Source organism: Bubalus kerabau, chromosome 3, assembly GCF_029407905.1.
Source record: "Bubalus kerabau isolate K-KA32 ecotype Philippines breed swamp buffalo chromosome 3, PCC_UOA_SB_1v2, whole genome shotgun sequence".
Classification (NCBI taxonomy): Eukaryota; Metazoa; Chordata; class Mammalia; order Artiodactyla; family Bovidae; genus Bubalus; species Bubalus kerabau.
In genome coordinates this window covers 53,948,310-53,963,125 of record NC_073626.1, presented here as the reverse complement: position 1 = coordinate 53,963,125, position 14,816 = coordinate 53,948,310, and the positions used below count along the sequence as shown (strand labels likewise).

The following is a 14,816-nucleotide window of genomic DNA, read 5'->3' as shown; positions in this document are numbered from 1 at the left end:
CAAAGCACTTTACATGTATTAAGGCATTTAATCCCACCACAAAATCTCTTCCATATGGTATTATTAATGTCCAAATGAAACACAGAGAAGTCCAATAATTTACTCCACATGACATGGGTAATTAGCAGTAGAATTGAGATTAAAACACAGACGTTTTTACTTTAGGGAATGTACCCTTAATCACTGCTTGTGAAACACAAACCTAATTTTTTAACATTGATAGAGGCACTTAATGAACTGGAAGAAGGTAAATTTGAGCAAATAAAAATAAGTATAAAATAAACTAAAAACCTTGAAATCTGAAAACAAATCTTTGAATCCTAAAAGAGAGAGCACCTTTCAGATATAAAAACAGAATTAAGAAGTCTTTATAAAGTTGCACAGACAATATGATAAAGCAGGAAAAGTAGGGGAAGTTGTGGAAGGTAAGTCTCTAGCATTGAGTGCAGTGGCCTCCATCAGCCACAGCTTCCCCTGTGCCACGCTTACTGCCAACACACACAGAGGCTGCAGAAGATGAGAAGCCTCTTATCTCGCCCCATCTGGCATTCATTTCTCTTCCACATTATAATGTGGAAGCATCAGCCTTTTGTGTCAACCTATGTGGATGTTTTCTGTATTGAGTCATAAGCATCTACAGGGCAGATAATAGATCTTACCCAACTCACTTGGCATATCACCCAACTCAGTACCACACTCAAGGTTTTTGATAAATAGATTTTAATTTTGATAAGTAGATGTGCTGCTATTTTACTCAATCTCACAGTTTCATACACCAATAGGGTCTATTTTGAGGAATAAGAATGTGTTTTTGATCTAATATCTTTTCATTGATAAGAATTTGGCTGAACACATGACTCCATGACATTGTTTGGAATAGAGAATGTCAGTAAAATATTCTTTAGAGAATATCATACCATATCTAAGGTTAATAACAGTTCATTTTTACTGAAGATTCTGACAATGAATTTTTTCAGGTTGGGGACATGACCATTCTGGGCATTTTCTTTATGCACACAATCTGCTGTCCTGAATCTATTGAGCCTTTAGTTTTTGCAGTTAACCTCATGCTGCTGCTGCTCACGTTACCAGAGTATCTGGTATGGAACACAATCATTGTCCATTTCAAGGAATCAGTTAACTGGTAAGGGATGTCACACACCATCTTCCTTGCTCCTTCCATATTCTTTCTCTTCCTGAGAATATAACCCTATGCAGGAGAGCACAGAGGAGGTCATTCAGTGAAAAATTAGGTCAAGGGGACACCAAGACTCACTTTTTTTTCCTACATCTATTAAATATAATGTTCCATCCCAGTTATCAAGGAATTTTAACCCAAAAGATAGCATATCTTTTGTTGTAAAAACTGTGTACTATAAAAACATATTGTTGGTTTTTCTGTTTTCCTAAGCGTGAACTATCAACATTTGCTCCACACTCATCTTGGGGAGAATGTGACTTGTATAGATTTAAAAAAAAACTGGGTCATCTGAAATTCTTAAGTAAAATCGTAGAAAGTGGGGAAGAAAACACAGTTCTGCTACAGTCTCAGTGTAGTAAAAGCTAATCCAGGATAAAAGTAAATAGTTAGAAATAAAAATTCCAGAAAGCTAATGATGTGCATACTAATTATTTTCTTCCTCTAAGTCATCACTTGCAGCTACAAGTTTAATTTCAGATTAATTTGTTCTATTACTCAAATATTTCTATTGTTTGATCCCACTGACAATAACAGGATGCTACTTGATAAACCACAGCCACTGCTCAGTGGGTCCCTTCTTCACAAAGTGTAACCTGGTTTCACTGTGGAAAGAACTCATCTCCAGCTGCTTATACTCATCATACACAATAATGACCCCATTCTTCCTTACATTTTTAGCTGTCTTCTCCACTAGATTGAGGAGTCTACTCTCTATTTTCCACTATTTCAAACACAGTACATTGGTCTACCATTGTGCCTCACACATGGTATTTTCTTAACTTTAATGAAAATTCACATACTACAAGTCTTGACTACAGCATGCCTCCCTGTCTACATTCATAATGATCTGTGAGAATAACAGAAGCTGAAGTTGGGTACAGACATGTTAAAGAATAACGAGAAATGCTACATGTTGGCAAATGAGTTGTTTAAGATATTCTAGAGCGGATGAGTGGTTATCGCTAAAATATAATTTGAAAATGACTTCTCACCTTTAATCACTTAAGCTCAAAGCATTTTTTGTTTGAATGAAATAAAAACTTTGAGAAAAACAGATTTGGCTCTCAATAACAACCAAAATAGGCTTAAAAATTTTAATATGCTTCAAATGAAGTTATTTTAAATTATTAATCAAACCAAATACACTTTCCTAATGCAAATTCAGAATTTAGTTTTTATTACATTTTTATACTCAATGTGTCATAGAGAGTTTCCTCACAAACTTCCCCAGTGCAGACATAAAGCAAGTATAACCATGTTGTCCTGATTCATTCTGGCACTCAAATAGTTTACATAGAATAATAAAAAGCTTTGCTGTTGATATTTAGGTAGATAATATTTTGATTATTAATTTCATACCTCCTTCAGAAGGTCCCCTTCATCATTCATCTCACACTGTTTTACTTAAGCTGGCTTTGGAAACCACAATATCTGTAACAAATGCATTCAACATGTATTTATATGTATACCCAAAACAAACATTGCAGATGATGTATTGCATGGAGGCTTTTTCCAGAGGAATCTGGCAGTTAACAAAAGATAAACACTAGACTCTGATGTGTCATGCCCAAGGCACAGGACACCAGAAATGCACTAGAAAAGTCTAATCACAAATCCACATTTATGCCTGACTCTCTGCAAACAAAGGACATACAAAGCTTAAAACTATGCTGATCAACATTTTCTCCAACATACTGAAGTTTTGCTATATAACAATTGTATTCTGGAATAAAATCTATTGTTAGACTGAGACAATGAAATATTTTTTAGACAACTATGCTATCAAAGTCCACCGACAAAAGCACTGTTGGAAAATATACATGTGACAGACTGATTTCACTGATTTCCAACATCTACTCAGTTGTAATTTCCATTTTTATTTTATTTTCTAGCATCACTTCTGGTCTCCAAATTAACTCTAGTGTCTTGTTGTATAACTATTGTCATTTTTCTTTAGCCTTTTCAATTCTCCAAATACCAGTCTCTGAGGAACCCTGGTCATTCTAATTGTGTACCATGTACACAGAATCATCTACAAGCTGCCTTATATAGTCCCAGAATCAGTCAGAGAAAATAGGAGATACTTTCTCAAAGGGAGGTTGCTGCCTTCAACTTCAACTTCAAAACTCGTTGAAGGGGTGGTAGGAGGCACTTTCTGAATCCAGTCAAACTTTGTCTATCCTCCTCCATGCATGAAGTACAGTCTTCACAGCTGATCATTCCTGTCCAAGTCATCTAAGTCTGAGGAAGTCCAGGCCAAACTCTAGCTGGTCAGCTGGGCCCGACTCTCTTGTTCTCTCTCTTCAGTTTCATAGTCATTATTTTATGTTTGTTGTAATCAACTCTAATTTTTCCTTTATTTCTTTGAAAATCTTTTGATCATCATTGCTTTTCTTTCCTACCTTATGAATGTAACTTCTTAGTTTGCACTCTTTGTTTCTTTCTAATCAAACTGCAATATTAGATTCAAATATATTGTATATAACAGTTGCTATATTGCCAACAAATTTTGATCTCTGTTATTAATTACTAAAATATATACCAGAAAGATTTTCATTTCTCTCTTAAAAATTAAATTAGGCCTATTTACCTGTTCATGTGGTTGTTTTTCATAATTTCTTCCAAATCTAAACACTGATTCTTTTTATAAAATTTAATAATACATACATTTATTTTCTGAGGGCTTCTCTGATGGCTCAGCAGTAAAGAATTCGCTTACCAATGCAGGAGATGAGGGTTCATCCCTAGGTTGGGAAGATTCCCTGGAGAAGGAAATGGTGACCCATTCCAGTATTCTTATCTGGAAAATCCCATGGATAAAGAATCCTGGCAGGCTACAGTCCAGGGGGTCCAAAGAGCCAGACATGACTTAGTGGCTAAACAAAACAAAACAAAGCTCAAAAGTATTTATTTTGTGGTCTCAAGATGAAGTCAAAAGTTACAGCCAAAGTTTTCAGGTAATCTAAATTATTTCAAACACAACAATCTAAATACTTTTTGCATCCATAGCCATACTCTCTTTCTTTAGACCTCCAAATTAGTGACATTCTAATATTTGAGATAAAATGGAAAAATTGTGTCATAAAACAGAGTTGGTACATTTCTGACAAATAAATCAGATAAAGAATTAGATCTTATTCTTTAGAATTTAGTTGCTCTTCATTTATGAGTTTTCATGTTATGCAGAGCACTCTTACATGCCCAATAAAGGATAAGCTTCACATCATTAAGTCAGAGAGATCTTAATTCAGAGATTCTCATTTCTAATAACAATTTACTCACTGAGCATCTTTTGAATTCTGTTGTGCTCATTGGGCTTGTACACTATCATCTAACTGCCTAATCAAATTATCATTTGCCCCTCTTTTATTATGATTGGACTCCTCTGGCAGTAAACTACAAGATTAACCATTTTAACAAGGTCCCTGACCAGGAAACTTTTAGCTTCTTCTCCCACCCACCCCCCGCCCCAACCAATCTAGTTGTATACTGACTGTGGTTAATTTCAAAATTGCTGAGTCTAGTTTTGCTGGTTATTTTATACATGCAATTTAATTACATATTAAGAAAACTAATATGAAGAAAGGTAGTCAACATTTTTTCAAATCTAAACTGAATGCTTTACAAAGACAGAAAATCAGAAGCAAAAAGGGAGACAACAGAAAAAGAATTGACTGGTATAAAGCAGTAAGACAAATTGTACCTTTTAACAAACATCAGAGAGCTAACTACATAATCAGTAGACAATGCAGTGTACCACATAGAACTTTCCAGAATTAAGAGAAAGGAAACAGGAAAGAGAAGAGAAAAGAAACAAAGAAATAGGAAAAATGAAAAAGGAATTTAAAAAGAAAAAGATGACCAATCCAGGAGGTTTGACATAAGAATAATAAGAGATACAGAAAAAGATAAAAGAGAGAAAATAGAGGGGGGATGAATCTTAAAAAACATTAATTTCCAAGAATCAAAGGGCATGACTTTCAAGAATGAAAGAATACACTGAATATCTACTGGCATGAATTACAATTGATACAAGACTCACCATCATAAATTTTAAGAACGCTAATACATATAATAGATAAGGAATAAAAATGAACTGAAAACTTCTTACTAACAACACTGGAAGCTGGAAAACAATGAATAAAGAATTTCAGAGTCATATGTTAAGATATTAACCCATAATTCTATACTGTTTCATAACTAATAATCAAGTGAAGAGCAAAATGAAGACGTGCTTCACACACTACTCATAAACTTCTCTCAGAAAACTGATAAAGATATGTGTCTCTGAAATACAAAACCAATAGAGAGGAAAACCATAGATGCAAGAAAACCGTAGATCCAAATGGGGAAAGTAAAAAAAATCTTCAGGAAATGGATAAGGTGAAATCTCAGAATGATAGCTGAATATGAACAGTAAAGTGCAATCAAATATGTTCAGCATAAAAAGCTGAAATTAAAACAGCAGCATAAAAAAGAAATAACTTACAAAAATAAAATAATAAATGTTATTGTATATGACTGTGGGGAAATAACTGAGATTGAATTTCTAGTATATACATTCAAAGAGGTAGAGGAACCAGACACCAAGTTTGCCAACATTCATTGGATAATTGAAGGAGAGAAAGCAAGGGATCCAGAGAAAGCAAGGGAGTTCCAGAAAAACAACTACTTTTGCCTCATTGACTACACTAAAGCTTTTGACTGTATGGATCACAAAAACTGTTGAAAATTCCTAAAGAAATGGAAATACCAGACCACCTTACCTGTCTCTGAGAAACCTGTATGTAAATCAAGAAGCAGCAGTTAGATACAGACATGGAACAACAGACTGGTTTCAAATTGGGAAAGGAATACCACAAGGCTGTGTCACCCTGCTTATTTAACATATATGCAGAGTACATCATACTATATTCTGGGCTCAGTGAATCACAAGCTGGAATCAGATTGCCAGAAAAACATCAACAACCTCAGAAATGTGGATGATACCACCTTAATGGCAGAAAGCGAAGAAGAACTAAAGAGCCTCTTGATGAGAGTGAAAGGGAGGAGTGAAAAAGCTGGCTTAAAGCTCAACATTCAAAAAAAAAAAAAAAGGCAACTGGCTACATCACTTCATGACAAATAGAAGGGGGAAATTGGAAACAATGACAAATTTTATTTTCTTGTGCTCCAAAATCACTGTGAAAGGTGACTGCAACCATGAAATTAGAAGATACTTGCTCCTTGGAAGGAAAGCCATGATAAATGTAGATATCAAATTAAAAAACAGAGACAATATTTTGTCAACAAAGTTCCATATAGTCAAAGCTATGGTTTTTCCAATAGTCATGTGTGGATGTGAGAGCTGGACCATAAAGAAGGCTGAGCACTGAAGAACTGATGCTTGCTTTTTTTTTTTTTTTTAATGCTACAGTTTATTTTTTAAATATAAATTTATTTATTTTAATTGGAGACTAATTACTTTACAATATTGTAGTTGTTTAGCCATACACTGACATGAATCCACCACGGATGTACATGTGTTCCCCATCCAGAACCCCCCTCCCACTTCCCTCACCATCCCATCCCTCTCGGTCATCCCAGTACATTAGTCCTGAGCACCCTGTCTCATGCATCAAACCTGGACTGGCGATTCATTTCACATATGATAATATACATGTTTCAATGCCATTCTCCCAAATCATCCCACCCTGCCCTCTTCCACAGAGTCCAAAAGATTGTTCTATACATCTGTGTCTCTTTTGCTATCTTGCATATAGGGTTATCGTTACCATTTTCTAAACTCCATATATATGCATTAGTATACTGTATTGGTGTTTTTCTTTCTAACTTACTTCACTCTGTATAATAGGCTCCAGTTTATCCACCTCATTAGAACTGATTCAAATGTATTATTTTTAATGGCTGAGTAATATTCTATTGTGTATATGTACCACAACTTTCTTATCTAATTATCTGCTGATGGACATCTAGATTGCTTCCATGTCCTGGCTATTATAAACAGTGCTGTGATGAACATTGGGTTACATGTGTCTCTTTCAATTCTGGTTTCCTCGGTGTGTATGCCCAGCAGTGGGATTGCTGGGTCATATGGCATTTCATGCAAAGATGGACTTGATAAAGGACAGAAATGCTATGGACCTAGCAGAAGCAGAAGAGGTGGAAAGTTAAGAAGAGGTGGCAAGAATACACAGAAGACTTGATAAAGGACAGAAATGCTATGGACCTAGCAGAAGCAGAAGAGGTGGCAAGTTAAGAAGAGGTGGCAAGAATACACAGAAGAACTGTACAAAAAAGATCTTCATGACCAAGATAATCATGATGGTGTGATCACTCACCTGGAGCCAGACATCCTGGAATGTGAAATAAAGTGGACCTTAGAAAGCATCACTATGAACAAAGCTACTGGAAGTGATGGAATTCCAGTTGAGCTATTTCAAATCCTGAAAGATGATGCTGTGAAAGTGCTGCACTCAATATGCCAGCAAATTTGGAAAACTCATCAGTGGCCACAGGACTGGAAAAGGTCAGTTTGCATTCCAATCCCAAAGACAGGCAATGCCAAAGAATGCTCAACCTACAGCACAATTGCACTCATCTCACATGTTAGTAAAGTAACTCTCAAAATTCTCCAAGCCAGACTTCAGCAATACGTGAACCATGAACTTTCTGATGTTCAAGCTGGTTTTAGAAAAGGCAGAGGAACCAGAGATCAAATTGCCAAATCTGCTAAATCATCGGAAAAGCAAGAGAGTTCCAGAGAAACATCTATTTCTGCTTTATTGACTATGCCAAAGCCTTTGACTGTGTGGATCACAATAAACCGTGGAAAATTCTGAAAGAGATGGGAATACCAGACCACCTGACCTGCCTCTTGAAAAGCGTATATGCAGATCAGGAAGCAAGAGTTAGAACTGGACATGGAACAACAAATTGGTTCCAAATAGGAAAAGGAGTACGTCAAGGCTGCATATTGTCACCCTGTTTATTTAAGTTATATGCAAAGTATATCATGAGAAACACTGGGCTGGAAGAAGCACAAACTGGAATCAAGATTGCCGGGAGAAATGTCAATAACCTCAGATACGCAGATGACACCACCCTTATGGCAGAAAGTGAAGAGGAACTCAAAAGACTCTTGATAAAATTGAAGGAGGAGAGTGAAAAAGTTGGCTTAAAGTTCAACATTCAGAAAACTAAGAATGGCATCTTGGCATCTGGTCCCATCACTTCATGGGAAATAAGTGGGGAAACAGTGGAAACAGTGTCAGACTTTATTTTTTGGGGCTCCAAAATCACTGCAGATGGTGACTGCAGCCATGGAATTAAAAGACGCTTACTCCCTGGAAGTAAAGTTATGACTAACCTAGATAGCATATTCAAAAGTAGAGACATTATTTTGCCAACAAAGATCCATCTAATCAAGGGTATGGTTTTTCCAGGGGTCATGTATGGATGTGAGAGTTGGACTGTGAAGAAAGCTGAGCACAGAAGAATTGATGCTTTTGAACTGTGGTGTTGGAGAAGACTCTTGAGAGTCCCTTGGACTGCAAGGAGATCCAACCAGCCCATTCTAAAGGAGATCAGTCCTGGGTATTCTTTGGAAGGAATGATGCTAAAGCTGCAACTCCAGTACTTTGGCCACCTCATGCGAAGAGTTGACTCATTGGAAAAGACTCCGATGCTGGGAGGGATTGGGGGCAGGAGGAGAAGGGGACGACAGAGGATGAGATGGCTGGGTGGCATCACTGACTCGATGGACATGAGTTTGGGTGAACTCCGGGAGTTGTTGATGGACAGGGAGGCCTGATGTGCTGCAATTCATGGGTTCGCAAGGAGTCAGACACGACTGAGCGGCTGAACTGAACTGAACTGAATGTACCCGTAGGAGTAAACTAAAACTACAAAGAAAGTGGCAGTTAAATAGATACCTTTTATTTTTTTTAATTTGGCAAACAGCTTTAACACAGAGATCACTAAGTTCCATCTAGAGTTTAATTTCATATACTTACAGATTATCATATTTAAATACTTCTGAGACTGGAGTTTCTGCCTTTAGAGGATTCATGACACAATTGAAACCTATAACTCAATCCCCATGGTTACCCAGCCCTCTTCAGGGAGAATAAAATAAAAGGGGAGCAACATACATATACTCAGAAGGTGTCTCAGATTTTTACGAAGAGCTAATACAAAATTTCACTGCTTTGCATTTCATTTGAAACATGAAAATTGTCTTCTTTATTTTTTTGTGTGCCTCAACTGAGTTATTCTAGTAAAAACAGAAATGATAGACTAGACAAGTTAGTACTGAGAAAAATACTGTTAAGTACTTGGTGCAGTCTCTGTCATTCACCGCCATAAACAGGTACAGTGTGTGCTACCACACGGCATTAATCTGATAGAGTGCTTTGTATGAAGAACAGTTATCTGTATACCTTAATACACTACAATATCATCATTAAGAATATGATAGATTTCAAAATATCAATTATTGAACTGAGCTATTTTTTGCTGCTTGGAGAACACACAAGCGATTACCAACTGGCCATGAAAAAATTTTGGAGTTGAAGAAAGTAGACAGTAGTGTTGATGAGAAAAAAAAATGCATGTGACTTAAATTCAAATATGTGCTCAGAGAATGGGAAAATCTTCCGCAAGTATAGTTCTGTACTTTGCATTTTGAATGTGGACTAGACCGGAAAGAATAGAACATAAATGTTGCATTCAGGAAAAAAAAAAAAAAAACAAAAAACAAAAACTTAGGTGATATATGTGGATTTAGACCAGTCATTTGTGGATCCCTCAATCCAGATTATTAGAGACAAATGCTTAATAAAATCGAATGTCTATTCATTTGCCCACTAATTTCTCTCTGACTCTGTTTACCATGCACTGTTGTCCAAGGCTTCTTTTTCATATATGACTTACTTTATCAGTATTTCTATCTGGCGAATTATGCAAAGGGAAATATTTCCACCCGATTTAAGTTTAAGCTTACTGTATCCATAATCAATGGGCAGAAAAAATTATACTTCACTCATGCAGTTCATCCTGTTGGGATTGGCAGACACACTGGAGCGACAGGTTATCTTCTTTTGCCTTTTCTTGGTGATTTACATGCTTACAGTTGTGGGGAATGTTGGGATGATCCTTTTAATCAGGACTGATTCCCAATTTAACACACCTGTGTACTTCTTCCTGGCTAACCTGTCTTGTGTGGATGTTTGTTATTCACCCACCATCACTCCAAAGATGCTGGTTAATTTATTGTCAGAGAAGAAAACCATCTCTTTTGCTGGCTGCTTTTTGCAGATGTACTTCTTTATAGCCTTTGCCACAACTGAATGCATCCTTTTGGGTTAATGGCCCATGACTGCTATGTGGCCATATGCAGCCCTCTCCTTTATGCCTTGATCATGCCCAGGACGGTCTGCCTGAAAATGGCAGCAGGGGCTTTGATAGCAGGACTGTTTAACTCTGTGGTTCACACAGGTTGTGTGACCAGCTTGTCATTCTGCAGTTCCAATGTCATCCATCACTTCTGTGAGAGTCCCCCACTTTTTAAGCTCTCCTGTTCTGACACACGCCTGCATGAAAGCATCTTTTCCATGTTTGCTTGTGTGAATATGGTCGGAATTCTGCTGGTGATCTTCATCTCCTACTCCTACCTTCTCTTCTCCGTCTTCCATATGCATTCAGGGGAGGAGATGCAAAGCCTCCACATGTGTGTGTCACCTGATAGCCATCATCCTGTTCTATTCCACCTCCATCTATACTTATCTGAGACCTACTTCCAGCTACTGTTTGAATCAGGACAAAGTGGCTTCTGTATTCTACACAGGGTTATCCCCATGTTAAATCTTCTGATCTACAGCCTCAGGAATAAGAAAGTAAAGAAGGTTTTATGGAATGTAATTACTAGGAAAACAGTCCCTTCACCTCTGAAATTGTTTGGTGAATTTTCTGCATTAAAGAGAGTACACTGAAATTTGGAAAGCTAGATTCAAGTTAGTTTTTCATTAGAATATTTTCTAATTAATCAAGTCCATTCATTTTCACATACATGTATCAATTAGATATAAGTAAAATTACTAAAGTTATATATAAAACTATGGAATTGTCATCTAATCATTCTATATTTCTTTTGGGTTCTCAGAAATAGGGATAACTTGTAAAGAAATTTGGGTTATGAAAATCAGCAATTCAGTATTTAGAGTCCAAATGGACAATATCACATGAAACTAACCACGCAGAGTATTTGCAATTGTCAATTTATTTTTTCCTGATGCATGTTTTTTTCACAATTTATAGTTTGTGAGAGAGTGTTATATGCAACATATATCAAACTTTTAAAACTTTAAAATGGATTCCAGTTTTATTTATGGAATTATTTCCTGCAGAGTTGCTTAAGTCTAAATTCAGGAATATCCTTTTAGTTGCAAAAGTAAACATGCCAGCTATAATTTCCTTTATCCCTGGAAAAATACACATATCTGTTAAAGAAAAAATATGAATTGGTGTAAAAGAGTGTTATTTAAAAAAACTGCTGTCTGATTTGAATGCAAAAATTTATGGTAGTTTTTCTTCTATTCTTTGTTTTCTTCTCAAATGTTTCCTATCCTTCTCTCACTTACTCTCTTCCAGATATTAGTACATAAACACAAAGACACATGCACACATACTCAAATAATCATGTTTCAAAGGACAATAAACAGTATAACATCACAAAGATAAAATGCAAATGGCTAAGTGTAGAAGAATAAAAATTCCATTATAAGGTGGCTGAATTTATGTGAAAATATGTAAGCTGTATAGATTAATGTGCACATAACTTTATTGCAAATAAGTAGTAGTAGTGGCAGTGTTAGTTGCTTAGTTGTGTCCAATTCTTTGCCACCCCACACACTGTAGCCCTCCAGGCTCCTCCATCCAAGGGATTCTTCAGGCAAGAATACTGGAGTAGGTTGCATATATATATATATATAACTTCTTGCAACTAGATAGCTTTATTGCCAACTTGTAGCCTTATAGAAATAATTTTAAAACAAATAGCTTTATTGAAACTATATGGGATGTATGTCAAATGGAAAGTGCTGTGCCAGAAAACAGAAATGTGGTTACTTTTGCTAAACTGAGATATAATTTACTGCCTTGGATAGGAAATTGATGTGTACTTATGTTAGCATTCTCTTTAAACTTTGTGATACTAGTCCATCTGTGGACACATTGCTGTGTCAAAAACTGAATTTGTGAATTGGGCTCAAAGCGTTAAATCTCCTGAAATTGTATTATCATGTTTGCCTTTGTTATAAAACAAATAAGATGTAAAAATATAATTTATTAGTCATGGTTGCATTGTGTGTGTCAGTCATTAACTCATGGGTAAAGGAAAACAGAAAGATGAAAAATGCATACATACTTTTTTATACATCTGTTTGATTATCCTCTATCTCCTTGACGTCTGACTTTAAATTTTCTCCAGTCAATACTGAGGAAGATACGGAAAACAATTCCTAGCCTAAAAAAAAAAAAAAAAAAATACACTACAGACAAAGAGGGATAAACACTTTCCCTTGGTTCTTATTTAAACAACTGCAGTAGTTTGGTTGAACCATCTTTGTATAACAGGCACTGTGGACTCAATCACCTGTGGCCAGGTAAGTGCATTCACATGTTAGTGCAGTGGCTATGTGGAATGTAGGAGACGAGTGTGAAGAATGTTCTTAGATAATTTATGCAAAGTGAGAGCAGAAAAAAAAGTAGTACATCTGTGCTAACTTGGTTAAACTCTGATAAAGATAGGAAACTCCTACATTTCTAAGATCTGAGTGTTCTAAAGCAGAATATTTGCAAAGAGTTGGATGCTACTGAGTGACAAACACATACACATCTGAATTAAGGGTGAAGCTTCACTGTAAACAAATCATTCAGGGACAGGTGGCTTTGATATTTTCCACTGGTGACTTCCATGGTTTTTGGCATCATTTTGTGGTTTTGCAGCCAAAATTCTAGAATTCTAGGAGATGCCCTCTTGTTACTGAGTCCAAGTTTGTTCGCTCTGCTCTCCACACAACAGGCCAATGAATGAATCTGAGAGGCAAAGTGTTGAGGCAAGGAAAATGACTTTATTCGGAAAGCAGCTGACCCTGAATATTCACTGGAAGGACTGATGCTGAAGCTGAAGCTCCAATACTCAGCCTGATGTGAAGAGCCGACTCATTGGAAAAGACCTTGATGCTGGGAAAGATTGAGGGCAGGAAGAAGAGGGGTGACAGAGGATGAGAGGTTGGATGGTATCACTGACTCAACGGACATGAGCTGAATAGACTCAGGGAAAGAGTGAAGGACAGGAAAGCCTGCTGTGCTGCAGTTCATGGGGTTGCAAAGAGTTAGACATGACTGAACAATAGTTGTCACATATGGTTGATTGCTTCTCGAGGCTAGTTTTTTCCATGACATTTTCTTCAGCCATTTATTTTGGTCCCCTGGTCCTGGTCAAAATAGTCCTCTTTTGATAATTCTTGCTTTGCTGACCATGGCCTTGAGTTTCTGTGGTCAAGTCAGGAGGAAGGAGCAGAGAAGCTGCAGGAAAGGGAACCCCTTCCAGAGCCCAAAAGGGGCTCTCATCTAACACTCAGAAATGAATTGTCAGAGGAGACACAGTCTCTGACAAAGCAAGAAACTTAATTGGGAATGGATGCTCAGGCAGAGGCCAGGGTGGTGAGGGAGCCCAGGAGGACTGCCCTGCCATGTGACTCATAGGCTGGGATTTATGTTGATGGAATTAGTTTCCAGGTTGTCTTTGGCTGATCATTCTGACTCAGGGTCCTTTCTGGTGGTGCACTCATTGCTCAGCCAAGGTGGATGTCAACAAGAAGGCTTCTGGGAAGTGGTAGGACATGTAGAGTCTCCTTTTGACCTTTCCCAGATTCTTCCAGTTGATGGTGTCTTGTTAGTTTCTTACCAGGACCTCCCGTGGTAAAATAATTCATGCAAATATGTACTAAGGTTTCTAGCCAGGGTGGGCAGTTTCAGTCAGTGTGTTTCCCCTAATAGAAACAGTGAGAATGCCATGAACATGAATCAGCAACAAAGGATGCACATTAACAAAGAATGCAAATTTTAGTTCTCAGCAATGACAGGAGAGCACAGAGGGGAAAAACACAAAACAAAGAGCAAAATCACTTGTCAAACAGTTTTAATTTTGAGGGTCCTATTACACAACCACCAAGATAAAAGAGAAAAATGTTACATATTAGTGTACTCAGGAATTAGACTTCAGAGTTAAGGTTGTGATACCTTGCAATGTACATTAATTTTTTGTTGCATAACACATTATCAAAATTTTAAACACACACACACACACACACACACACAGATACATATATACAGACATGCAGTAATCATTCCCGAGTTCTGTAGGCCAGGACTCTTATCACGGAGTTGCATATTCTTCTGTGTAGGGTCTCACAAGATTGCAATCAGGGTATTATCCAGGGTTGTAGACTCAGCTGAGGATTAACTGGAGAAAGACCCAGTTTTGTTGGCATAATTCAATTGCTTGCAGTTGTTAGACTGAAAGTGTCACTTCTGGCTAGATATGGCTAAG

At 37.0% G+C, this 14,816-nt stretch overlaps 1 protein-coding gene and 1 pseudogene across 1 annotated transcript in view; one reads left to right on the top strand and one right to left on the bottom strand.

Annotated features, from left to right (window-relative positions):
* Positions 1-2,590, bottom strand: part of LGSN (lengsin, lens protein with glutamine synthetase domain) — a 63,189-nt gene extending 60,599 nt beyond the window's left edge. The window contains exons 1-2 of the mRNA XM_055574426.1: positions 2,561-2,590; positions 1,085-1,210 (exon numbers count right to left, since the gene is read on the bottom strand). Of these exons, the coding sequence (XP_055430401.1) occupies positions 1,085-1,210; positions 2,561-2,590 (156 nt within the window). The remainder of the gene's footprint in view (positions 1-1,084; positions 1,211-2,560) is intronic.
* A 7,629-nt stretch (positions 2,591-10,219) lies between these two features.
* Positions 10,220-11,193, top strand: LOC129647255 (olfactory receptor 5F1-like; annotated as a pseudogene).
* The last annotated feature ends 3,623 nt before the right edge of the window (positions 11,194-14,816 follow it).